Here is a 27,592-nt window from a genome sequence, read left to right on the forward strand (position 1 = left end):
ATATTATCTTGCGAATTATAGTTAAAGCTTTACACTGAATTCTTTGCTTAATTGGCAACCAATGCAATGCCTTCAGAACTGGGGTAATGTGATCATATCTTTTACACCCGAATATTATTCATTCTGCAGTAACTGAATGGGTCTTAGTGTGGTACCCATCAGAAGGGCATTGCAATAATCAAGCCTGAAAACAGTATTGTTTGCAGGATAGTCCGAAAGTCATTTAAACTGAATAATGGTTTTAATCTTTTAAGTAAACTGAGTTTGTTATATCCAGCGTTGATGGTCCTGGTGATATATTTTTTCAAGGATAGATTCTTGTCTTATTACACCCAGGATCCTTAGCATACTCAGTGATTTCAAGTTTACTTGTTCTTATTGTGATCTGCAACAAGGGGGTTAATTGTTTTTTTGCCCAGCCAGATAATTTGGTTTTTTTTTGCATATTCACTACTAATTTAAGATGAAATAGTAATCTTTGAAAGATGGAAAAATAAATATTTAAGGTCTTGAGAGATAAATCAACCGATTTTTCCATTGGTACAATAAATTGTACATCATCCATATATATATATATATATATAAAATTTAAGACCCAAACTGGATATGCTAAACAGATTTTATGTAGAAGTCTTAAAAGGTGCCCTCAGTCCTTCTCGCTGATCTCTATCTTCCTGTGAGAGTTTCTGGGTCAGATTGACCGATCAATGTGGAGACAACTGGAGAGAACTTGGACTTAACTGGTTTTATGCAAGAATCCCAGGAGGAGATTTCCTCTTGGGCAACGTTTCTAATAAACTATGCCCTGGAAGCAGGTAAGGAATGGACCCTCAAACTGTTCTTTAAATTAAAAAGAATGTTTCTTCTTGGGTTCTAAAATAGCTAATCTGCCCAGATATGGCTAAGGCCACGCAGCAGATGAGACTATTTTTGGCTATGGGACAGAGGGTTACAGCCCTTGTTGCAAATTTGTCCCAAGATTTCCTTGTAAGTGAGAGAACAGATGACAATTGTTTCCTCTTTTTTTTTTTTTTTTTAAATGAACCGGATCAGTTGGGTTTTCTACGTAACAGAGTTGCCTAATATTTAGAGATCTTACCCTTTTCTAGAATGTGCCTTTGTTTATATTTGGCGAGCAAAATGTGAGAATATTTTTCTTGTTATATTTTCCTTGAATCCCCCTTTATTATTGCGGTCTGCATTTCTTATCATTTGTTTCTCTTTTGCCTTTATAACAAGGCTTCTCTTGTTAAATATTGAAAATTTAAATAAACATAAAATGTAAAAAAAATAACTGATCCAACCAAGGAACCTCTGTGCGCTGGTAGTGGAAGTAACCTTGAACTTGCCAGTTCTTGTGCAAAAATTACTAAGTCCAACACATTAACTTACTGATCTATAGGGGAGTCGATGACCTGAACCCACCTTTCTGTGTCTAAAATCTTCACAAGCAGAAGGAAGAGGATCTTCATCGATGTGTAAATCAAAATTGCCCAGAACAATATCATTCTTAATATCTGCTTTCAGAAAAAGGAAGGATTCCCTCAGCAGCAACTGATGGGTACTCTAGAAGCTGGGGAGGAGGGAACTATAGACTAAAATTCCCCACCCTACAAGGGAATGTAATATGAGAAATTCCAGGTGGGGAATGGCATTAAAAATGTGTTTATTTTATCCACATTAAAAAATGTATAGCCCACACATCTGGTAATGTTCACAGACACAAAAACAAAAATAAAAAAAGATACATTAGCAAAGAAACTTAACCTGCACAGAATAATCTCAATTAAAGGATGCCACGATGTAACTTGAGTGCCAATTACTGACAATAGATTTCATTCTCACTAAACCAGCTCAAACACCTGCTTGAGTTGAGTGATTTTTTTTTTTTACAGGAATTTGAAGTTATAAATTATATATGCTGGGCAGGGTATTCCAATTTAATAAGCCTGCCACAGAAAAGGCTCACACTCTAGTTTCATCGAGGTGGGCCAGTTGGGGAGGGAAGGATACTTCTAATAAGCCTTACTGAGCAGATCTCACAGAACGGTGTGGCTTGTAAATATGTGGGACTGAATTAATCCATGGAGCACGAACATATGAATAAGCATCACTAGTTCATTTTAATTCTCCAATGGATAAGAAGTCAATGGAGAGACACAAGCAACTGGTGCAATGTGATCTTGCATCCTAACCCGGGTTGGCATCCAAGCCAATGCATTCTGTACCATCTGGACAGCTCTCAATGAATTTGCTGGAAGACCGATGTGTAGTGCATTTCAATAATCAATGCCTGCGAGTACAAGGGTCTGAAGAACTGTGTGAAAATCCAATAAGAGTTTCAAGTCTTTGGAGCATAAGCAATTTTAAAAATTGCTACCTTAACCACAAATTTTATCAGAGTACGTATAGAACCCAAAATTCTATACCAGAGTCAGTATCTGTAATTCAAGGCCCTTAAACTTAGACAAACGTGGCATCATGCAGGGGGAACCTACTTAAAATTATCATTTTGGTCTTAATTACATTAAGTGCAAGTTTGTTGTGCAATAACCAACACTTAATAGCTTTCAAGCAGGTGGATACATATTCAAATGGTTTTGGACCATGTATTCCGCCGAATGGGTACAAAACACTGAATGACATCAGAATGGGGCGGATTTTAAGAGCCCTGCTCGCCTAAATCCGCCCAAATCCGGGCGGATTTAGGCGAGCAGGGCCCTGCGCGCCGGTGAGCCTATTTTACATAGGCCTACCGGCGCGCGCAGAGCCCCGGGACTCGCGTAAGTCCCGGGGTTTTCCGAGGGGGGCGTGTCGGGGGGGCGGGCCCGAACCGCGCGGCATTTTCGGGGCGTGTCGGGAGCGTTCCGGGGCGGGCCCGGGGGCGTGGCCGCGCCCTCCGGACCCGCCCCCAGGTCGCGTCCCGGTGCGCTAGCAGCCCGCTGGCGTGCGGGGATTTACGTCTCCCTCTGGGAGGCGTAAATCCCCCGACAAAGGTAAGGGGGGGTTTAGACAGGGCCGGGCGGGTTGGTTAGGTAGGGGAAGGCAAAAGAAAGTTCCCTCCAAGGCCGCTCCGATTTCGGAGCGGCCTCGGAGGGAACGGGGGTAGGCTGCGCGGCTTGGCGCGCGCCGGCTATACGGAATTGATAGCCTTGCGCGCGCCGATCCAGGATTTTAGCGGCTACGTGCGTATCTACTAAAATCCCGCGTACTTTTGCTTGCGCCTGATGCGCCAGCAAAAGTACGCCAAATCACGCAGTTTGAAAATCTACCCCTATATATTTTACAGTTTATGCTTAGACTGTCAAATATTTTACCGAATGGAAATAGGTAGATTAAAGGATGGCTGACAGGGTACACTTGAGACAGTGGCATGCCATAAAATGAATTGCTGTCAGCCTAAGATAGTCCTTTGGCAATAACTAGTAGCCACCCTATCTTGTCTGTATGGGCAGGATAGAGAGAAAACCTCAGTTTGAAATGTGAAGCTGACTCCAGAGAGCAGAGCCAGCAGAAGAAACCATATTTCAGTATCACTAAAACAAGTCTGGTCTAGTTTCAGTGAGGTAATCACGAGCACTGGTAAGTTCTTCCAGATGAATGGACATTTGCCAAGGAGAAAGAGCACTGAGACAACAGGAGCTTCTCCTCCTTTGCCTCTGGTAATCTGGAATCGAGGTTGATGGCGCTAATTTCTAATATTCAGTGATCGAGACAATTGATAGGCTGGCAAGGAGCCATATTGTCTGTGCACAACTATAATGGCTTCTCCCAAAGCCAGTAAACCTGGCCAAAAAAGGTCAAAGAGATGAATCGCGCTTGCAATGACTAAAGATGGTAACTAACAAGATCAGCAGCTGATGCATAAGTGCACAGCCACACATCAAGAAGTGCACAAAAAAGCAAGCTCCTTAGTGTGCAAAGCAGCCATGTGCACCCCTGGCATGTGGCAGCTCTGGTGTCTGCGTAGGAGGGTTTAAGCTCTCCAAGCCTCTGATGTCATTGAGGGGGCAGGCTAGGGGCAGAGCGACAGTGGGCAGGAAGCAGCAGGAGCCGTAGGGTCGAAAGGCACACCTGCTGAAACCACAACACAGCTTGAGGCAGACTGGCGTAAAAAAAAAAAAAAGGTCAACACAGAGGAAGAGCACAGGTGGTAGGCAGTGCTGTCTGGTATCTCAATCAAAAAATAACTGAGTTAAGCAACCCAGCATACAAAAATCAGATCAAATTCATTTAAAGAAAATTATCCAAAGATATTTTTATAGCAGACAAATTCTGCATTAAATAAGATCCACAACTTTAAAACAGGGCCAAATTATAAAGTGAAAGAAATGTTAATACATACAAAGGCATATCCATAAAGAGAATTACAGCCACAATTTCATACATATTTGGTTAAACCCAGGAAGATTCAGAAGACAAGAACCCATATTCTATGCTGGCTTATCCCTCAAATAATCTTACGCACGTATGTCACGGTGGTATGTACATTTAACTGAACTGCCAGGTACTTGTTGGAAACAGGATACTAGGTTTGATGGACCTTTGGTCTGACCCAGTATGGCATTCCTGGGGGCGGAGTTTGGATTTACAGGCACATTTTTATAAAATCCAACAGATTTCAAAGCTAGTCGTGGTACTGCATTTGAGCATGGATGCGGATATGTGGAGATTTATCCTGGTATTTTATAAACTGTACGGCAGGAGCCATGCAAGAAAATGCATGCTCTCTCTACCTTTATTAACATATGCGTGTATATTTTAGGCTTGAACAAAAAAAAATATATATATATAAAACATGTAATAACACCCTGATTTATATCTGCAGGCAGATATTTCATGAAGTATGTGTGTATTCTGTTTTGAAAATACTTACTTACTTGTGTACCTGAAATTATCAGTTCGCCAATACCGCCGTCGGTAAACCTAGACCCTCTAGCACTTCATCTGGAACTCCCACCACTTCACCCAGAGCTCCCACCCAAATATCAGACAAGTCCGATTTCATTTGCTCCAGTCAATTAGCAGGTGTAAAGGTGGAGGAATAAGTTTTGTAAGAGATGCACATATACGTTACCAAACAGCAACTACCATGTGTACTTCTGAGCCACACCCTGGACCATAATTAGTGCTACCCTGTTTTCCACCATGTACATACATGATGGAAAATACATGCGTACGCTTGACATTTATGAAATAGCACCGCTACGCATACATGTCACTTTCTTGAGTACATATTTTTATCTATGAAACCCCTCTGAAACTTTACTCCTATACGTGTATGCACCAAACAGCAGGTGTAACTCACGTGAGGAAGTTTTGGTGGGATAAAATTTCAAAGCGGACTTATGCACATTAAGTGCATTTTTGAAAATTTCTTTAACTTGGGTGCATTTTTGCCGACTTTCTTAGATGGCCTGTTTTGAAAAATACCCTCTGTTTGCGTCACTCATGAAACATCAGGGAATACCTGGAACAGGCACAGTCAAAAACAATTCATCCTTCAGGCAAAAATATATTTTCAGCACCCATTCTAACTGGCTCTACAATAAAAATTAAAAAATAGTGACTTGGCATCTAAAGCAGTTTGTTTCTTCTAATGCTCTAGAATAAATTTACGACATGTGATGAGGCCTGAGAAGCTCATTTCTCCTCAGCTCCTCCATTTCCTTATTTAACAGAAGTCAAATATATTTTTGATGCTGGGGGGTGGGGTCGGGGGAGGGAGCATCAGATTGAATCTTACAAACCTGCACAAGATACTTTTTTTTTTTTTTTAAAGATATCCCCAGTAAACACCAAAGAAATTTTTGAGAAAATAAAAAATTGCAAACTTCCCTGCAAGAATTTTTCCAAAGATTCTGATTTATTTGGGGGGGGGGCTTAATTGCATACAGAAAGAAATTTTACAGCTCCAAAAAGATGAACGATCTTTTACCTCCAAAGTATCTAAAATGGCTACTAAGAGCCCAATTTCAAAATGTGTTATTTAGGGAATTAATCCACAATTGAGGCAATCAGCTGTGAAACCTAGGAGGCTTCAAACTATGACCTTCCCTAGGTCTTCCAACTTAAGTCTGGAGAAAAATCGGGTGGTACTGGAGCTCTTGCCCATCTTTGGCATGCCCTCACTCTTTGATGGCTCTACTGTCATACCCCAGCTCCTGCAACCGCTGCTCCAATGCCCATAACAGTGCTCACTGAAGAGAGGCTACCTTCCCCCATCCATCAAGTGCCCTGTGAATCAGCAATGGCTTCAGTTCCCTTTCTATCGTTTTTTTTCCCTCCCCTACTTTGATCAGCATCTGATGCTTTTCAGCAGCGTCTGAAGAGCAAGTCCCTGGGTGATGTCATCAGCAGAAGCCTTGGAGGAGCTTAAGCAAGCCCCGGGACTCAGACGTTTTGGCAGGGGATAGGACCACCTGCACATTGCTCTGCTCATTCCTGAATGATGGCTCCACAGGGCTCTTTGGGGACAGCAAATGTATCAATTGGGCCAGATTCAGGAGTCCATGGAGTAAAAATGGATGCATCCATATAGTGTCCTCTTTCATTTCCTCATGGAACCAGAGGTAAAAGATTTTTTTTTTTATTTTTTTTTTTAACAGGAAGAGACACAGAGTGCCAGTCACAATCTTCTTCAGGGCTTCATCTTGGCCCTGAACACTTTATTTTTAAGTCTCTCAGTTCTGTTCATTATGTACAGGTTTTTGTTTTACAAAATACCATGGATCCACACTTGTGGAAAAAAATATCTCCCCCTTTACATTCCACACTATAATAAGATGAGAAAACCTTACATTTCTAATTTTACTGGATATAGCCATGAAATATTAGTACCTAAGAGGTGGGACCAGATGTTGCCAGTCTCCGTGTGTATCCTGAAGATGCTCTTGAAACATGCACGGAAAGAGGGCATCGGTGGCCTGTGGCCATGCACTAGATAGTCGTTATCCTTCAGCCAGTCAGGTAGCACATCATGAGGTATGACACGCCATCGACCCTCCCACACCTAGACAAACAGACAAAAATGCAAGTTAGCTTGAATCTCGGCAGGTTTCAGGCACAGACAACCAAATGGGGAGGCAGGGTGCAGCTACATCCTCCCCACCCCCAGCAAGGAGCATACCTTGGGAGCAGATTGCTGCTACGGCATAGGGAAAGGGGAGGTTGGATAGAGTTTAAGGATTTTTAAGGCTGCATTGTGAGGGAATGATGGCCTATCCCTTTACTGGAGGACATGAAAAAGGTGGAAAATGGTATATGCAGGTAATGGGGTAGGAATGTAAGAAAGAATTAGAACAATGCTAACAGTCCTAAAAGAAAAACAGCAAGAAATGCATGTTTGAGTTTATTAAAGTGGTTACAGTTCTCTATCAGGTACAGTTTGAGGGGAAAAAAAAAAGAGAATTTCAATTAGACTGCTTCTAATGTTTGGATGGGGGATACAGAGCTGGGGGTTTGTTATGTTGTACCAGAAAGGTATCACCCTGGGATTATCATTGGGAGCACCTAGTGCCAGGACAGAGGCACGAGGTATCAGCAGGGCTCAGCTGTTAAAGGACAGCAGCCGAGTGGTAGCAGGGAACAATCCATGATCAACTGTTCAGGGCAGCAGAATGGCCATAGGGCATTCTCCTAAGGGAAGTCGTTGCAGGAGGTCCATTGCATGGCAGAAAACAGTGGCCAAGCCAGTTGCTTGTAGCCTGGATTGGCCATTGTTGGAAACAGGATGCTGGCCTTGATGGACCCTTGGTCTGAACCAGCATGGCATGTTCTTATGACATTTTAAGTTGGTAGCAGGAAATAGTGGTGGTGGTGGTAAAGGGATAACCAGATGTTAATTGTGATTGTTGATCTATTTTTACTTGAAACGTTTTAAAAAAAAAAAAAAACAAACAAAAAAACATTAACAGAGCTACCATATTTTATCACAAAAGTGTGATTTGTATACGAGGCATGCAACTGACACTTGGATTATGTATAAAGGGTGTTTCTGTAGAAACTGTATTTTACTCCAGTGGAGCTTTATTGAAGCATCTCCTCACTATTTTAAAAAATTATTGCAGAGTGCAGGATGACACATGGATTATAGCAACTTGTGGTGTCAGCATTAGCAGCAGTGACCACCCTTGATAAAATTTAGCTAGTGCACACCAGTTTTTTTTTTTAAATGGATTTCATATTTTTGTTATTCAATTTTTAAAACAAAGAGAGCAAAGTCAGTAGCACAAAGGGTGCTGTGCTTAACTTTATCTTGGCAGGTCACATGATGTGGTGACCCCGAGAGGATTTGGAACTCAGGGCTCTGGGCATCACTCCCCGGTAATCCTGCTCAAACCAACGTTAAATTTATGAAGAACATTGCATCAAAAATATTTGTGAGTTGAGTGTTTGTCGATTAAATGATTCATGCACAAATCTCCTAGTAAAATGCCCAGTAGAACTGGCAAGAAGGAAAAAGTGTGAGTTGTAAAGGAGAAAATGGCTACCACTAAAAATGCTACACTGGGGCCTACCTTACATGATAGGTCAGTTGCAGAGTTAATACCGGCAGTAGTGGCGGCACTAAAATTTCAACTGGATTTAGTTTCAAGCCAAATAACGGATCTGAAAACCAAGTTGTCTGAATTTGCTCAGAGATTAGACCAGGTAGAAGAAAGGGCATCTATTATTGAAGACAACTCAATAGTGTTAACCGGTAAAGTTTAATCTGGAAAGCCAGTCGCACTGGTGTAACATATGCTTGGTCGGTCTCCCTGAGAGCCGTGAGGATCGGAATTTAGAATCCTTTTTGGAGGAATAGTTGCCAGAGGTTTGAAAATTATGGAGCTCCGGGGTAAACTGGTAATTGAAAGGGCACTTGGTCTGGGAATGAAGAAGACAGTGAAACCTGACTGCACATTGCTATCGCAAACATTTTCAACTTTGCCCCACAAGCAGTTGATTATATGGGCATACTGCAAAAACAGGGAGCTGTTCTACCAGGGAAACAAGATTCGACTTCCTCAAGATCGTTCGCAGAAAGCAACATAAAGGAAGGAATTTACTCCATGTTACGTTAAAAGCAAATACAATCTTCACTACAATTTCCTGCTCGCCTACACATCTGGCATGATGGCAAGGTGCAAAATTATGATAAAGTGGAAGAAGCAAAGGAATTTGTGGCCACCCTGTGACTTCAGTGGTGGTTTCGGCATGAATACAATCGCCTGTAAATAATTACCAGAAGAAATAACTATGAATGGTCATAGGTTGAGAAATACAATTTGGGTTAACTACTGCATTTAATGGCCGTATGGGAGACATTCTGTCTTATGCTGTATTAGCTGTATTAGCAGTGACATGCACCTGCTAGGTTCAAGCTGTTTGTGGTCTATCCGCGAGAGAAGGCATATCGATGTGTTCCTGCGCCTGAGAGAAGGAGACAGTTATATGTGTACAAGACATTTTGCGCTGACTCTGATCAGGCATATTTCCAGATTTAAACTGAAATTAATTCTCAACCTTACTGTGAAAGCCAGATGGCAGCAAACAAGTTTTTGTTCAAACTAAGTGGAATTGGTTGGAAAGTATTTTGCTCTTATCGTTCTAGGTGCAACTTCGGAGGATGGTGCCTTTACACAGGTATCTCAGGCTCTCTTTGGCGAGCGAGTTGATAATTGATTGCTGGGGGCAGAGTCCTTTCATTATGGTAATTACAGTAAAATGTATTTTGATGGTTAATACAAGCGAAGATGGTACATGACATAGAATCATGTAGAGGAAACAAGTAAGAGACAGCTCACTATTGGGCCAATACAGTAAAATCGCAGGAGAGCACCCGTTCTCCTGTGCGCGCGATTCAGTATTTTAATTTATTTAATTAGGGCCGGCAGTAAAAAGAGGCGCTAAGGACACTAGCGCGTCCCTAGCGCCTTTTTGACGGAAGCGGCGGCTGTCAGCGGGTTTGACAGCAGATGCTCAATTTTGCCAGCGTCTGTTCTCGAGCCCGCTAACAGCCACGGGTTCGGAAACCGGACGTCGGCAAAACTGAGCATCCGGTTTTCGACCTGCCAGCTGCGGGCCCATTTTAAATTTTTTACTTTTTTAAATTTTCAGGACCTCCGACTTAATATCGCCATGATATTAAGTCGGAGGGTGCACAGAAAAGCAGTTTTTACTGCTTTTCTGTGCACTTTCCAGGTGCTGGCAGAAACTAGCGCCTACCTTTGGGTAGGCGCTAATTTCTGAAAGCAAAATGTGCGGCTTGGCTGTACATTTTGCTTTCTGAATCGCGCGGGAATACCTAATAGGGCCATCAACATGCATTTGCATGCTGCGGGCGCTATTAGGTTCTGGGGGGTTGGACGCGCGTTTTAGATGCACTATTACCCCTTACTGAATAAGGGGTAAAGCTAGCGCGTCCAAAACGCGCGTCCAAATGCCGGCTAACAGTGCACTCCGTCGGAGCACACTGTTCTGTAGCGGCCCGTATGTAGGCTGAGGCATGGTGTGCGTACAATAGCAGTCATGCCTGCGACTACGATAATACAATTCAACATGCCTGATTATGAGTAATCAGTTGAAGTGTTTATCCTGGAATGTGACAGGCCTGGGTTCTCCTATTAAAAAAAGAAAAAGTACTAGCACACATCAATCGACTGAAAAACAATGTTGTGTTTCTATAAAGAGACCTATATAACAGACTGGGAACTCGAGACGTTAAAGAAACGCTGGTGTAATCAGATATGTTATGCCTCGGGAACATCAAAGCATTGCGATACTCTTACATAAAAATGTTTCCTTTAAAATGGAAAGGAAAAATCTTATACAGATACAGAAGGGCGTTTTGTGCTGGTAAAGGGTCAGCTTTATGGAAGACACGTTATTTTGGCATCAATTTATGCCCCTAAGCAATATGAACATGAATTCTTCATTAATTTGGTGACACGTCTCAAAATTGGGTTCTGCACTGGTTGTTACTTGGGGTGATTTTAACTGTGTAAAAGACCCTGCATTAGATAAATGTTTCAAATCTAAGCTCCATACGCTAAGGGCAAAGGGATACAATTTTTGTGACACAATTTATTTTTATTAGATATCTGGAGAGTCTTGCACCCAGAGGAACTGGACTACATATATTGTGAAAAAGAACATTTACATAAGTCCAGGGTAGATTATATGTTGATATCTGAAGAATTGTTTGGTCAAGCTAACAAGGCTAACATTGGTGTGTAGATTATTTCTGACCACTGCCCTATGTTATATACTACCTCAAAAGGGACCCATACCAGCAGTTTGTTGGTTACTGATTTGGCGAAATAATGATCCTGCATTTAAATATTTTTAATTGAAAATGGAAGCAATTTGAGAATGATAAATCTGCAACATAAAGCCAACAATACTATTTTGGGAAACTGCAAAAGTAGTACTTAGAGGTGAAATTATTATTAGCTTTGTAGCAGCCAAGATTCGGAAGCAAATTACGAATACTTTAGAATTAGAGAAGAGATTGTTGTACTATAAAAATCAAATGAATCACTTAGTCGGAAGAATGGAAGATCAGATTTCAATCTGCACAGAAGTTACTAAATTACTTCTTGCATCAGTAGGTGACAGGAACAATGCTTGCATTTAAACACAAACACATATTTCAATATGACAACAAATCAGGGCATGTGTTAGCAAATTTGGCTAAGGCCCAGATGTGGTCAAAATGTATTTGTGGCATAAAAGATGCAAAGAGATCAGTTTTAACATGCACAGCAGATAGAGGAGATAACTTAAAAAAAAATTTAGAAATTATATAGTAAAGAATTTGAGAATGAGGAACAGAAACATATGTTTTTGGCTGATATTCGGCTTCCTCAATTGACAGAAGCTGATTTGAAGAGATTGAATGAGCATATTTCAGAGCAGGAAGTACTTCAGGTGATTCAAGGTCTACAACTTTGCAAGTTGCTTGGGCCTGATGGATTCCCAGCAATTTTTTTAAAAATTGCTGCAAGAGTCAGTATCCAACCTACTAAAAGAGCTCTTTAGTGTAATGATTAGGGAGGAAAATATACCAGAGAATATGCAAACGGCAGCTATAATAGTTCTACCAAAACCAGGTAAAGATCCTATGGGACCAGGCTCATATAGTCCGAGCTCCTGTTAAACCAGGATGTCCAACTATATGCAAAAATAATTACCAATAGACTAAAGCTAATCCTGCCTAGCTTAATCTCAGTAGAACAATCAAGTTTTGTGTAAAGGAGGAAGTTACTGACAAATATTCAGAGGCTGTTATTGGCTTTAGAGGAGTGTAAACATGCTAAAACCAAAAGGACCCACTGGTGGATATCTTTGATGCTGAGAAATCCTGTGATAGGGAGTCATAGGATTTTCTGCACATAGGTTTGTAGAAATGTGTTTTTTCCACAGCCTACCCTAAAAGCAATTGCACTATTATATGGCAGCCCCAGGGAATTGATCTGCATTAATGGGTCAACTTGAGAGCCATTTCAATTAACTAGGGGCACCCAACAAAATAAGGGTGCCTGCTGTCTCAGCTATGTTTTAGTCTTACACTTGAGCCACTTATTCTAAAACTAAAGCAAGATCAGAGGATTCGAGAAATATCTCTAGGGCAACAGGAATTGACGGTGATGCTATCTGCAGATGACATATTAATGGTTTTTAACACATGCCCATTCTACTCTCCCATTGGTACTGGAAACAATTGGCAAATTTGGTAGTTTTTCAGGCTTGAAGCTAAATTTTAACAAATCTGAAGCATCAGATGCAACTGGTCAGCTAAGAGGAAATTGGACCACCTTTCCTTTACTCTGGGCTGATAGTACCATAAAATATCTGTGTATTCCAGTCTGTAGTGATCCCAGAGAATTGTTTGTAGAGCCTTTCAGTTTACAATATCTGTTACATGCTAAGGTTAATTCTCTTCCACCTTGTATCTCGCAATCTCTTGTAGTAAGTACAAAGAAGAAGAACTGGCAACATGTCATGAATTTACTAGGTCTCTCAGACGCAGTCATATTGTTTGCCTCTAGTTGGCAATCCGCAATTTATCCCAGGTAATGTATGAAAAATTGTAAAAACTTTGAAGCTACTGGGTGTTGCACACATACAATCATTTATTGATTTACAATTTGGAAACATGCATTCGTTTGATTATAGTTGTCATAGTTGTCATTATGGTTATCTTGTTTATTTACAACTATTCAGTTACATTTCTTCATTGACGAAGCAGGAATCTGGAAAATTTACAAATGGGTTATTGTGTGTCAAAACCCTGCAAGAGTAACTACATTATATAAAATTCTGCATAACACTGAATATACTCTATTACCAGTGTTAGCTTATATCTGGTCCCCTGATTTGCGATGTGACTTAATAATTAGATATATATATATATATATATATATATATATTCCTGTTATATTCTTTTAGAGAGCAGTAAATAGTGTTATAATCAGAGAAATTAATGGAGAGATCACCTGGTACAGTGAGAAGGAGGATGTTTTCTCCTTCTCGTGCCAACTAACCACCTATCCACCCCCATCGATTTACAAAAAAGCTGATATTTTTGCTCTGGGAAGTGGATTCCATTACTTCTGGACTTTGTGGTTTTTGCTGTCATGTCCACAAGAAAAGCCAAAAAAGATAGAAAAAGAAAATCTAAATCAGTGGATTTTAAGATGGCAGAGGAAAATCCAGGTTTGGAAAAGGATTTTCCACAGACCGCAGCGCTTGCGGACTTGAAAGTTACCGTAGCAGAAGCAGTGGAACCGGAATTTAAAAACAAAATATTTAATAAATTAGAGGAGATGTCTGCGACCTTAATTGGTTACGAGCAGCGATTTATGGGCATGGAGCAGAGAATATCAGATGACCACGACAGCCTGCTCTCACTTCAGACAGAGGTCTCTTCATTCAAGTTGATTATGAAAAAACATATAGAACAGCTTGAAGACCTGGAGAACAGGTCTCGCCAAAACAATCTAAGATTCATTGGCTTACCTGAATCGTTGGAAAATCTAGATCTGCCGCACCTTTTGGAGACCTGGTTTGTCCGAGGTGAATGGTAAACCGTGTATTTAGAGCACGCACAGATTGGGCCCTAGGAAGAAGGCTGACCGACCGCATGTTATTACGAAAGTTCTCAACTTCGCACATAAATCTGACACCTTGCAAGCTCTGCATTCGGGGAAACAGTTGTGTCATAATAGGAAGATATTAGTCTTCCAGGATTTCTCTGCAGAACTTTCGGCAGAGCGTACAGCCTTTGCGCCATATATGTAATAAACTGTATGAAATGGGCATACAGTCCGCTTTGATATATCCAGCGAAATTACTAGTTCCGTGTACTGAGGGGGTGAAATAGTTCACTAAACCCCTCTCCGGCCCGAGAATACATGGCAGAATTGGAAGCTAAACCAGTACCAAGAGCTAATTTGTTTTCTTTTTTCTGCAGAGGATTATTTTTACTTTGTGTGAGATAGTCGGGAACTTCATTGCTTGGGTGATGGAATATCTAAGGATTTGGACTTCCACTGGGAGACTATGCAGTTTCTTTTTTCATATTTTGGACTATCAGAATGGCAAAAGAGCTCAATTTTTCTAATTACTTATCCACTTCCTATTTTGACTTGGCAATCTTTTCTATTATACTTTTCATTTTTTGTCAAAGGAACAATGAGCTGGTCTTAGCTGCCATGAATTTAGTTTAACGTTAACTGACAAATAGTCTGCATAAGCAGATTGCACATCTTACTTTCTCATTTTTTTCTCTCACTTTAATGGCCAATTGCTTCAATAGTTATGCAGCTTGACTGTTTATCAGTTGTGAAAACTTTCCTTTTTGTGATAGTTTTACAGATTACTATGGGGATATAGGGGGTGGAGCGGGGAGGGAAGGTTTGCACACATTGGAAGTTATCTCCTTTATAGTTATATGGGGTTTGGTCAGAGGAGAGTGGGAGGATTCTGGCATTGAGGAGGGGATCTAAGATTTGGTTTAAACTTGATCTGACAAGTTCTTGGTGGGCTAAGCATGACATGCAAAATACATTTGTTCTGAGGCACAAGCATTATGGGAGGGGGCCTATGCTGGGAGAGTCCCTTCCTTTGGATAATGTATATCCTCAGCGAAGATGCTATTTGGGGTTGATGGTGGATAAATGACATCTAAAAGGGTGAAGTTGATTTCTTGGAATGTCTGTGGAATAAATTCCGTCATAAAAAGAACTAAAATTCACTACATTGAAAAGAAAAGCTGTGAATATTGCTTTTTTTTGCAGTGAACCCATTTAAGTTTCTTAGAGCACACAAGGCTGCAGAAATATTGGGGTGGTACAGTTAAATATGCTTCTGCATCAACGAGATCAGCAGGTGTTGCTATTTTAAATCATAAAAGTTTGCCATTGATTATCAAGAGGAAAATTAAAGATCCTAATGGTCGCTATTTAATTGTGATGGCTGAGAGAACATAAGCCATTCATACTTCGCAACATATATGCTCCAAATAATTCTGATGATGGTTTTTTTCGGGGCTTCCCTTTTTTGTATTTACTCCCTTTTATGAACGACAGATTAGTTCTAGGCAGAGATTTTAATGTAAACCAAGACCCTACCTTTGATAGATCACATTTGTCTAAAGGTGATACAAGCTCCCCTGGAAGAGAGGTTACAACTGGTTAATGTGTGGCAGGTGCTTCATCCTCTTGAGAGGGATTTCATGCATTTATCAAGAGCTCATTCTACTTTCTCTCGGCTGGATTATATTTTGGTTGGGAAGAATATTCTCTCAGATTATTAATAGGGGAGTTGATGACAGTTTGATCTCTGATCATGCTCTCGTATGGGTTCAATTTTCTTACAGGGAGCAGAGGAGTAGCCTAGTGGCTAGAGCAGTGGGCTACAAACCAGGAGGCCAGGGTTCAAGTCCTGCTGTCGCTCCTTGTGACCTTGGGCAAGTCACTTTACCCTCCCAGGTACAAACTTAGATTGTAAGCCCTCTGGGGATAGGGAAATACCTACAGTACCTGAATGTAAACCACTTTGAAGCACTGAAAAAAGTGCGAAAAGCGGAATACAAATCTAAATAAAATAGATAAAAATAAATAAATACAGGGTAGGAGATTAGCAAACTCGCAGTTGGCAATTCCCATACTATGTGGCTACAGATCCCCTCTTTCAGGATTATCTGAGAATGAAATGGAAAGATTACACTACTCACAACAGTATTCATATAGGAGATCCCATTTTATTCTGGTATACTGCCAAGGTTGTTTTGAGGGGTGACATTTCTTATGTGGTTAAGAGCAGAGACATTGATAAAAGTTTGCTGGAATTGGAATGATAGCTTAGTAGGACCAAACAAACAAAATCTCTGTTACATGATCAAGGCAAATGTCCATTCCAAACATATATTAGTGTTGCAAACCAATTCAGGCACTATCACCAACTCTAATCGAGAAATACTGGAAAGCTTTCAACGTTTCTATGCAAAACTTTATTCTTCTGGAGTTTGGGATCCTGGGAAATTAAGAGCTTTTGTGAAAAACTGTGGTTGCCAAAATGAAGTACAGAGCAGCTAGATTGGTTGAATAGACCGATTAGTAGAGAAGAGATTTCAGTGGGTATCCGTCAGGCAAAATCTCTTAAAGCACCAGGGCCTGACGGGGTATAGTGCAGAATTCAAGATTCTTTCGGATGTTTTGATAGACCCTGTACATCTGGTCTATCAAGCCCTGATTAATAAAGGTGAATATCCCTCGCACACTAATTTGGCACATATAACAGTTACACATAAAGCAGGGAAGGATCTGACTTCTCCTGCCTCCTATCGCCCAATTTCTTTGTTGAATTTTGATCAAAAGCTGTTTTCCAAGATACTGGCTGATCGTCTGGCAATACTACTTCCCAAATTTGTTAAGCCAGGACAAGTGGATTTTTGTCAGAAGGCACTATGCTTTGATCAATGTAAGATTACTCCTTGCTGCAATGGATTTCTGCAAGAGAAATGGGGAGCCTTTTCTGGTGGTCAGTTTTGATAGGGTGGAATGAGATTGTTTTATATGTTGGACCATATGGGTCTAGGTTTTTCCTCCAAGCAGTGAAATTATTATATAGTCATCCACTGGCGCTCAGTTTTTGGGTACTTGCCAGGTTCTTATGGCCTGGAATGGTCACTGTTGGAAACAGGATGCTGGGCTTGATGGACCCTTGGTCTGACAGAGTATGGCATGTTCTTATGTTCTTAAATGGTATGCATTATGATTCCTTCCATATAGGTTGTGGTACCAGACAGGAATGTCTACTCTCTCCACTCTTATTTTTATTCACTTTGGAACCATTGTTGGAATATATTCAGGTTTTGAAAACAGTTGGGTTCCATGATGTTTAAATATGTGGCCTTTGTAGATGATATCTTTGTTTTCTTAACAGATCTGGTTCTTTTCGAGTGACTTCCTGGACATTTTTGGTACATTTTGAACATTTTCTAGATTTAAATTAAATATTGAAAATCAGAGGCTTTGGCTTTTCCAGATTCCATTAAATTGGTTTGGAGAGACCGATTTCCTCTGAAATGGTACCATTAAATATCTAGGTTTACAAGTGTTCACTGACTTGTCTGCCCTATATGAGCTTAACATTTCTAAATTACTATCAATTACTAAAGAAAAAGTTTTAGCGTGGTAGGATCTACCACTTTCTTTGAGAGGGAGGATTAATATTTTCAAAATATTTCCCAAATGGCTCTACGTGTTTCAAAATCTCCCATTACAGCTTAAACAAAAGGACTGAATGAATCTGGATAAGCTGCTTCGTCATTTTATTTGGCAGGGGAAGACGTCTAGGATTTTACTTGCCTAGCTAAAGAGACTGGGCTCATGGTGGGATGGGAATGCCAGATTTAGTGGATTATAATCATGCCAGGGATTGGTTAAATGGTGATTCAGCTTATGTGTATATACATGGAGAAAAAGCACAGACGTCGTCGTCTGTTGATTTAAGATACGTTTTACATGCTCAACCCAAAATGCTCCCAAAGGAATGGTCTAATATTCTATTGATTGCCCCAATACATTGGATGTGGTCAAGATTGTCCAAGAAGCTGAGGACTTCTTTACATTATTCTCCTTTATTGCTCATTCAAGGCAATTTAGAGTTTTCTTCTGGTTCACATACAGTAGATTTTCAATTATGGATTTCTAACAGAACTACAGATAAGGCATGTTGTGGCTGAAGAGGGTCAGCTTATCTCTTTCCAGAAGTTAAAACAGCAGTATGAATTGAGTGATAGAAGCTATTTTTTCTATTTATAACTTAGACATTACATCTTGACATTACCCAGGGAGAATCTTCAGTCTTCGAAATGGGCATTTGAGAATTTTTTTCAATTTGAAGATTTCAAGAGATTGTCCATGTCTAAATTACATAAGGCATTAGTGAAACTGAACACAGAAGATACTTTGACAATTTCCATAGATACATGGAATCATGACAGGATTTTACAGTTCACCCACAGATGTTACAGTTTTGTTTTAAACATTTATCGGACTTATCCACTAACAAGTACATTAGGGAAATGCAATATAAATTCTTAAGCCGTGCGTATGTCACAGCATTTAGCTTTTAAAGCATGAATTACTACCACAGAGATTTGTGAAAAATGTAATTCGGTTGTCTGTAACCTCTCTCATGCTTTTTGGTCATGTCCTCCAATTAAGCCATTTTGGGGAAAAACTGGGGATTTTTTGGAGACTAAGGCCTAGATTCATCATTCTGCTATAAATATAGCAGAATGATGAGCCACGGCCAGAAAAGTGGCAGGAGGGGGGGGGGGGACGATAGTGTGCAGCCGGCCATATCACGGTGGTGCAGTTTCACGTGCCGCAAACTTCACGTGGTGCAGTTTCACGTGCCACCACGGAAAAAGGTGGCGTTATTTCCCACAGGGCTGCCGGCGATAATGTGTAAAAACATTATTGCCCGCAGTGCTACTGGGTCCTAACACCACCCAAGCCCCGCCCACACTCCTTCCTTCCCCTAATTAGCATTTTACCGCTGCAATGAGGCTAGTATTGCATGTGGTAGAGTGTTATTACACTCTAACACATGCATTAACGGCCCATCGCACAATAAAGAATGCCTGTTTGTTAGATGTTACTATTACCACAACTCCTGAACTTTTTCTTTTTGAAAGATTTCTGCCTTTATTTCTTACTAACACGGGTGAGCATTTATTAATCAAAAAAAATGCTTGTGTTTGGGAAAGAAGGTTATTCTGATGCATTGGAGGGGCAAGGATACTCTGTCGTATTGGTTTTGGAGATATTTGTTTCATAATGTGATGCAAATGGAAAACACGCTATCAAAGTCTTCCTTCAAGTGAAGAAGAATTTTTTTGGCAATTTGGGGAAATTATATTCAAACTGTCTCATCATGTGTGAAGTTTAATTCTTAATATCTGATGAGGTGATTCTTGAATTCTAAAGTGAACTTGTCATTATATTGGCTATATACTATTCAGTGGGAGGAAGGGAAGAATGTGGGTGTAAGTGATAGTTTATCATTTATGATATACATATATTGTATATTTTATTTTCTGGGGAATATGCAAAAGAAGAAAGAAAGATTGTGTATTGTTGCTCAGTGTGCATAAAAACAAAAAACATGCAGTGTTTTGGTCTTAAGTTCTTAATAAAAAAAAAAAAAAGTTTAGGCATAAGAGAAATTCATTTTAGAGTCCTTAAGAGGCCAATATTTTGGCCTAGCAAAGCATATAAAGCTAAGATTGCAACGTCTGATAACTTCCTAAAATGTTCTCAACCTAATGAAACATTTATACATTGTCTATGGGAATGCATTGTTCTCCAAACATTTTGGCAAAATTGATTACAATATTTCACAGCTCTGACTCTGGCTGCAGTTCCATTGTCAGCAGTCTTTTGCGTTTTGGGGCATATAGGAAGTACGCAGTCATGAAAAATACACGTAAACTGCTGCTTGTTAAAGGGTGTCTCATGGCTCTTAAACGTATTCTTATGAAAAGGTTGGACAAAGTGGGACCTGATGTCACAAGCTGGAGAGCATCTATGTTAGAGCTTTATCTTTTGGAACAGAAATCCATTGAGATGATGTCTGACAAGAAAAAAAGGCACGTCTTTCGTCAAACCTGGGGACTATTTTTGAACATCCTACCAGCAGAATTGAAAAACAAGCTGGTTCATTAACTGAAGGAATAATTCACCATGATAGTTTTAAAATGCTGGACAGTCTGTGCCACCTAAGAGGAGTGTACCATTATTGCCTTGTTTTCAACATCATTGGAGTTAGATTTTAAAAGGTGCGCATGGCTCCCGGCGCGCGCATAAGAACATGCGGATTTTATAACATGCCTGCGCCAGAAGCGCATTGGGAGGGAACTTCCCTACCCCCCTGTCTAACCTTCCTAATGAATCTGTATATGAGATTTGCATGTACTGTCCCGCATCTCATGCACATTCATTGTGAATATACTGAAAAGCAGATGGGCTAGGGGGTACTACAGGACTGGCTTGAGAAGCACTGGGTTAAGCCAATCTTCAGCTCCGTTGTCTCTTTTAACCTTATCCTGGATGAAGAAGAGACCCCTCTGGGACAGAGAGCATTTCGAGTCAAGATGAGCATAATGAAGTGTGTTAGCTCATTCATCAGCTATTAAACACAGGAAAGCTAGGAAAGGCAGTGGGGGCAAAGATTTAATCATTACAGTTAAAGTCGCAATGCTGTTGTAGTCAAAATGGAATCAGGTGACAAAGGTTGGGAAAACTGCTGAACTGTGGTTTATGCCCATTAAAGAGATATTTTGTTCTAGCTCATCTTTGCATAGACCTACCTCTGAATTATGCCCATTCATAAAAAGGGTAAAGCAACTCAAAAATGTTTTCATTGTCCGCCTGCACACAATAGTCACAAGTTGATCTGTCTACGTTCCCCCCCCGCCCCCTTCTCTCATTTTAAGAGGAGGGTGAAGAAAGCCCTGGGAAGCTTCAGAAGTCCCATTCTTACCTTATACACAAACTCTTCCACTCTCTCCATGGCATGGTGGGCCTGCAAGAGGCCCATAAACCCTTCATCTTCCCGAGCTGGTTCTTCAGTGCTCTCCCATTCTTTAGAACTCTGAAAGGAACAGAAGAAAAAGAAATGTTCTACATTATATTTTGTATTGTTCTTTGGCCATTCTAAAAATCAAATGCTAGAGGCAATCAGGAGTGTGATATATATATAAAAAGTCCTATATAGCATATTTTCACGGAAAGTAATATAGCCACTAATATATTTAAAGCCCGAATTTAAGAATCTATTCGACAGATCTGTAATTGGGAACATTTTCTTTCCATTAAGCACAGCAATAAAGTGTAGCACCAACATATAGACTCACTAACTGCGGTACAATGACATTTTTTTTTAAAAGAATGAAAAAAAAAATGCAAATCATGGCAGTCACTTAAACAGGCAACATACAATGCATACCAAAATGTAATATCAAACCATCAATGTACCCAATTTTTACCACGTCATCAGAACTTAGTGCAAATGTGTAATCCACTGTCTCTACAGTGGGAGCCAAGTATAACTTTGATGAAAAACATTTAATACTAATATTTGACAAAGAGAGATAATAAAGTGAATTAAAAAAATAGTTTTTTGGGTTTAAGGGAAATTGATTTATAAAAGGGTTAAATAAAATGTAGTGGGTAGTTGTTTAGAGACAACATCAAATGATTACAGTGAAGTGCCAGACAAACGGCTGATACTGTTTGTGGCCCTTTGCGTGGCTAGAGACAGTGGATTACACATTTGCACTAAGTTCTGATGACGTTGTTTCTCTTGGTAAAAATTGGGTACATTGATGGTTTGATAAGATATTTCCTCTCTATGATTGATTTTGATAATTTTGTGGGGATAGAGGCTTCTGTGTGGTGATTACAAAAATGTAAACCATTTTATAGGGGCATACACAGTGTGATGATGCAATTGGAGCACAGAGCTGTTCACATGGGAAGCTAGTTAAAATCTCCCCCCATCCTAATTACTGGTTGATCTTGAACATTTGCTGATGTTCCGTTTGCTCAGATAATCAATTCTCCTTGGAGGGGGGGGGGGCAGATTTTGTATGGCGTCATACAACTATTATAAAATATAGACATCAAAACCCTCTGACCAGTTAGACATTTACAGTGCAATCAGAAGGCATAGCCATTTACACTCCACAGTACTCCATAATCGCTTAATGCATTTTTTTCTGGTCTGTCACTGGCTCTCATCTATCCTCCACCATGCTATCAAACCACTCAGCAGGCACTGTTACCTGTATACAATGCACTACATACAGCCATTTTCACACCTGGCAAACTAACCCTGTGAATTTTTTTTTTTTTTTTTTAATTTAAAAGTGGTCCAGAATCTTAGGCTGTTAACAAGAGTTGCTACTTTGTGTGCTCTAAGAGCGAGTACATTGGTAGTGGTGATGATAGAGATGCTTATCTACTTAAGTATTTCAGGATGAACTCTCAAAGGAGAGGGATTAGATTTTCCTGACGTAGTCTCTCTGCAACTGAAGAGAGAGAAGCATACCATGACTGATAAATAAAGTGATGTTGCAATGAAGTCTGAACGCCTGCTATTTACTGAAATGTGCCAGTGGACTCAGTAGCTTCCTTTTGTTCCAACTCTACGGTTCAATATCTCCATAGGGATAATGTCAATTTCACATATACACACACACACAGCCTTGAAGCAGTTTCAAAAACAGCTGGGTCTCCCACTTTAATTAAGGACAGAGATTACAGAGCAGACCAGAAAAGGCAATTTATAGGGTCCACATGGAACTCTAGCACAAACAGCAAAATAATTTCAACTATCACACACCTTCATATCTGATTTTCAGAAAAATGTGGGCATGGCAAAATGTAGAATTTTATTCTCATTTCTATTGAATTTTGGAAGAGACATCCAGATGGATCATGCATACTGTTTTACAGCTACAGAGACAAAATTAGCAGCACCTCATCTAAGCACTGGATAAAGGAAGGAGAAAGGAGACGTTACTATTTAATCTGATAATTTTTTTTTTTTAGTGAAGACAGGTTAATCCAGGCAGGGCGTAGGCTCGCATGGCAGTGACCCCTGACCCTCTTAATGAAGGTGTGCCAGCCTACTGCAGGAACAGGAGAGGCTGGAAGGCCAGTGTATATTCGGATACAATAGAGGCAGAATGTACAAATCTTTTTCATGCATATTCATTATGGATATCCAGAAAATCTGACTGACTGGGTATGTCCCAACAGCTGGGTTGAGAACCACTGTACTAATCCCTGGGATTTCCTATGGATCAGTGGCCTTGCCTGCGTGAAAATCTGCTGTGGGTGCATATTAGCTCCAAACCAAAAACTTTTGCATGGATATACAAACAGAAATAGGACTGAAGAAAAAGAACCCATGGCCTATCTAATCTGCCCATCCACACCAACTGCTCAGCTCTACAATCCCTACCACTTCCCTCAGTGATTTACTGTGCTTGTCCCATGCTTTTTTGAATTCAGATACTGTCTTTGTCTCCCCTACTTCCACCAGGAGACTGCTCCATGCATCTACCATCCTTTCTGTCAAGAAATATTTCCTCAGATCACTCCTGTGTCTATCACCCCCTTTCACTCTTGCCACATCGTATCTTGTTTCAGATCCTCCTTTCCATCGAAGGACATCCACCTCCCATGCATGGACACCTTGGAAGTCTCTAGCATATCTCCCCCATCCCACCTTTCCTCTAGGGTATATATATGGTTAGATCTTTAAGTCTGCTTTAGAAAAAAAAAGCCATTAATCATAGAGTATAGGGGTGGGCAGTTCTGGTCCTCGAGGGCCACAAACCAGTCTGGTTTTCAGGATATCCCTAATGAATATGCATGAGAGAGATTTGCATGCACTCTGCCTCAGTTGTATGCAAATCTATGTCATGCATATTCATTAGGATATCCTAAAACCTCGACAGGTTTGTGGCCCTCGAAGACTGGAATTGCCCACCCCTGATCTAGTTACCCCTTTGGAGTAACTCCATTTGGTTTATTTCCTTTTGAAGATGCGGTCTTTAGACCTGTTCACAGTATTTCAAATCAGACTCACTAGGGACTTATACAGGAGCACCACCACCACCTCTTTTCTGCTGGACCATTCTTCGCCTTATGCACCCAAGCATCTTTCTGGCTTTGGCTGTTGCCTTATCCACCTGCTTGGCCACTTTAAGATCAGATACAATAGACCCCAAATCCTGCTTTTGTTTCATGTTCAGAAGAATTTCACCCTCTATACTATAATCGCTCCCTTGGGTTTTTGCAGCCTAAAATCTTAGCCTGCCAGTGGTTCCCCAAAAACTGTCCTGGAGGAAGGTCTCCCAAGCCAGTCGGGTTTTCAAGATACCACAATGAATATGCATAAAATAAGTTTGCATGCGCTGCCTCCATAGCAGGCAAATTTTATTTCATGCGTATTCATTGTGGATATCTTGAAAACCTCACTGTCTAGGAGTCCCCAAAGGACAGGTTTGGGAACCACTCTGCTCTAGACCATTCCTGAAGCTTCACTACATCTCTTGTTTTCTGCACCTTCAAGGGTGTCTGTTTTGCAAATTTTGTTATCTGCTAAAAGACAAACCTTTCCCGACAGTCCTTTTGCAATATTGCTTACAAAAATGTTGATAAGAACTTGAGCCCTGTGGCCCTGTGGCCCACCTCTAGTAACGTCTCCTCCCCACCCCCAGCGAATTAACTCCTTTACCTCTACAACTTAGTCACCTCCAATTCAACCAGCTTCTAACCCACAGGCCGATACAGTACAGTGCGCTCTGATGGAGCGCACTGTTAGCCGGCATTCGGACACGTGTTTTGGACACACTAGCTTTACCCCTTATTCAGTAAGGGGTAATAGCGCGTCCAAAACGGGCGTCCAACCCCCCCGAACCCAATAGTGCCCGCAACATGCAAGTGCATGTTGATGGCCCTATTAGGTATTCCCACGCGATGCAGAAAGCAAAATGTACAGCCAAGCCGCACATTTTGCTTTCAAAAATTAGCGCCTACCCAAAGGTAGGCGCTAATTTCTCCGGGCACCGGGAAAGTGCACAGAAAAACAGTAAAAAACTGCTTTTCTGTGCACCCTCCAACTTAATATCATAGCGATATTAAGTCTGAGGTCCCGAAAGTTTAAAAAAGTAAAAAAAAAAAAAAAAAAAAATTTAAAATGGGTCCGCGGCTGGCGGGTCAAAAACCGGACGCTCAATTTTGCCAGCGTCCAGTTTCCGAACCCGTGGCTGTCAGCGGGCTCGAGAACTGACGCAGGCAAAATTGAGCGTTGGCTGTCAAACCCACTGACAGCTGCTGCTTCCATCAAAAAAGAGGCGCTAGGGACGCTACCGCGTCCCTAGCGCCTCTTTTTACCGCCAGGCCTAATTTTAATAAATTAAAATACTGAATCGCACACACAGGATTGTGGCCTGTGCGCGCGCCTCCCGCGTTTTATTGTATCGGCCAGCCAGTCACTTACTTTAGGGCCCATACCAATTGGTGCTCAGTTTATAAACTGCCTAGGTGAAACCTTGGCAAAGGCCTTACTGAAATCCAAATTTAGCACTCTCTTCAATCTAACTATCTGGTCACCTAGCCAAAGAAATGAATCAAATTTATCTGATAAAACCTACCTCTAGTAAAACCATGCATTATGTGGACCCTGCAAAAAAAACAAACAAACAAAAAAAAAAACTACACTTCATCGAAATGCAGTTACAGATATGCTCACAAGTTTAAAAATCTTACAAATTCTGGCAGGGGTATCTAGCATTTTTAAGGAAACGTGAGTGATCAGACAAAACATGTCATTTTTAAAGTGTTTAGAATTAAACTATTACACATCACAGAATAGCACAATCATTAAACAAACCATAGCAAGAAAAGAAATATGATCCTGTTCAAAAGCTTGCATATCCTCAAATGTTTGGGCTGATAATATACATTCAAGCTGACGCACACAGGCTGAGATGGCAGTGAAAGGTAGGTAGTCATACCTGTGTCTTGTTTGATTGTAATTAGATTCTGTGTATAAATAGTCAATGAGTTCCTTAGCTCTTGAGAAACTCTTGTGAATTTCATTCAGGGCTGCGCTGACTTTGGTGGTTACTGAAGCATGGGGAAAAGCAAAAGAACTATCAAAGGATCTGAAAGCAAAAGTAGTTCAACTTTATAAATCAGGAAAAAGATTAAAAAAAAAAATATCCAAAGATTTGGAAATGCCAATCAGTATGGTTCAAACTGATCAAGAAGTGGAAAATTATGGGTTCTGTTAATACCAAGGTAGACCAAGAAAGATTTCAGACAACTGCCAAGAAAATTGGTCAGAATGCAATGACAAAGCCACAAGCAACTTCTAATGAAATACAGGCTTCCCTGAAACAATTGGTGTGGGTGTTTCAGCATGCACAATAAGGAGATACTTGAACAAAAATTGGCTGCATGGTAGAGTTGCCAGAAAAAAAGCCATTGATGCACCAACACCACACAACAGCCCGCTTACAGTATGCCAAACAGCACTTAGAGAAGCCTCAGAACTTGTGGAACAAAATAATCTGAAGTGATGAGACCAAAATTAAATGTTATGGTCCAACCATAAATGCTATGAAGAGAAGCACGGAGATGGATCTCTGCTGGGGTTTTTTTGTTTTGGGTTTTTTTTTGGGGGGGGGGGGGGGGGGGGCGGATGAGCTATACAGTGGCACAAGGAATTTAGTCAAAATTGATGGCTGGATGAATGCAGCATCTTATCAGAAAACACTGGAGGAGAATTTGCATTCATCAGCCAGGAAGCTACTCATGGGGTGCACTTGGACTTTCTAACATAAGTCCAAGTTGACCTTCACTGGCTGCAGCAGAAGAAAGTGAAGGTTCTGGAGTGGCCATGAGTCTCCTGACCTCAAAATCATTGAGCCACTTTGGGGAGAACTCAAACATGCAGTTCATGCGCTCCATGGTGAGACCGCATCTTGAATACTATGTACAATTCTGGTTGCCGCATCTCAAAAAAAGATATAGTTGCGATGGCAAAGGTGCAGAGAAGGGCTACTAAAATAAGGAATGGAACAGCTCCCCTATGAGGAAAGACTAAAGAGGTTAGGACTTTTCAGCCTGGAGAAGAGACGGCTGAGGGGGGATATGATAGAGGTGTTTAAAATCATGAGAGGTCTAGAACGGGTAGATATGAATCGGTTATTTACCCTTTCGGATAATAGAAAGACTAGGGGGCACTCCATGAAGTTAGCATGGGGCACATTTAAAACTAATCGGAGAAAGTTCTTTTTCACTCAACGCACAATTAACTCTGGAATTTGTTGCCACAGGATGTGGTTAGTGCAGTTAGCATGCTGTGTTTAAACAAGGATTGGATAAGTTCTTGGAGGAGAAGTCCATTACCTGCTATTAAGTTCACTTACGAGCAGATTTTAAAAGCCCTGCTCGTGTAAATCCGCCCGGATTTACGCGAGCAGGGCCTTGCGCGCCTATTTTCCATAGGC

The 27,592-nt window shown here is 40.7% G+C and overlaps 1 protein-coding gene across 3 annotated transcripts in view; it reads right to left on the reverse strand.

Annotated features, from left to right (window-relative positions):
• Positions 1-27,592, reverse strand: part of ADIPOR2 (adiponectin receptor 2) — a 147,515-nt gene that overhangs the window by 39,486 nt on the left and 80,437 nt on the right. For all 3 annotated transcript variants that reach the window (XM_029599900.1, XM_029599899.1, XM_029599901.1), the window contains 2 exons: positions 21,043-21,153; positions 6,841-7,012 (listed from right to left, as the gene is read on the reverse strand). In XM_029599900.1, coding sequence (XP_029455760.1) covers positions 6,841-7,012; positions 21,043-21,153 — 283 coding nt within the window. The remainder of the gene's footprint in view (positions 1-6,840; positions 7,013-21,042; positions 21,154-27,592) is intronic.

Source organism: Rhinatrema bivittatum, chromosome 4 (assembly GCF_901001135.1).
Source record: "Rhinatrema bivittatum chromosome 4, aRhiBiv1.1, whole genome shotgun sequence".
NCBI lineage: Eukaryota > Metazoa > Chordata > Amphibia > Gymnophiona > Rhinatrematidae > Rhinatrema > Rhinatrema bivittatum.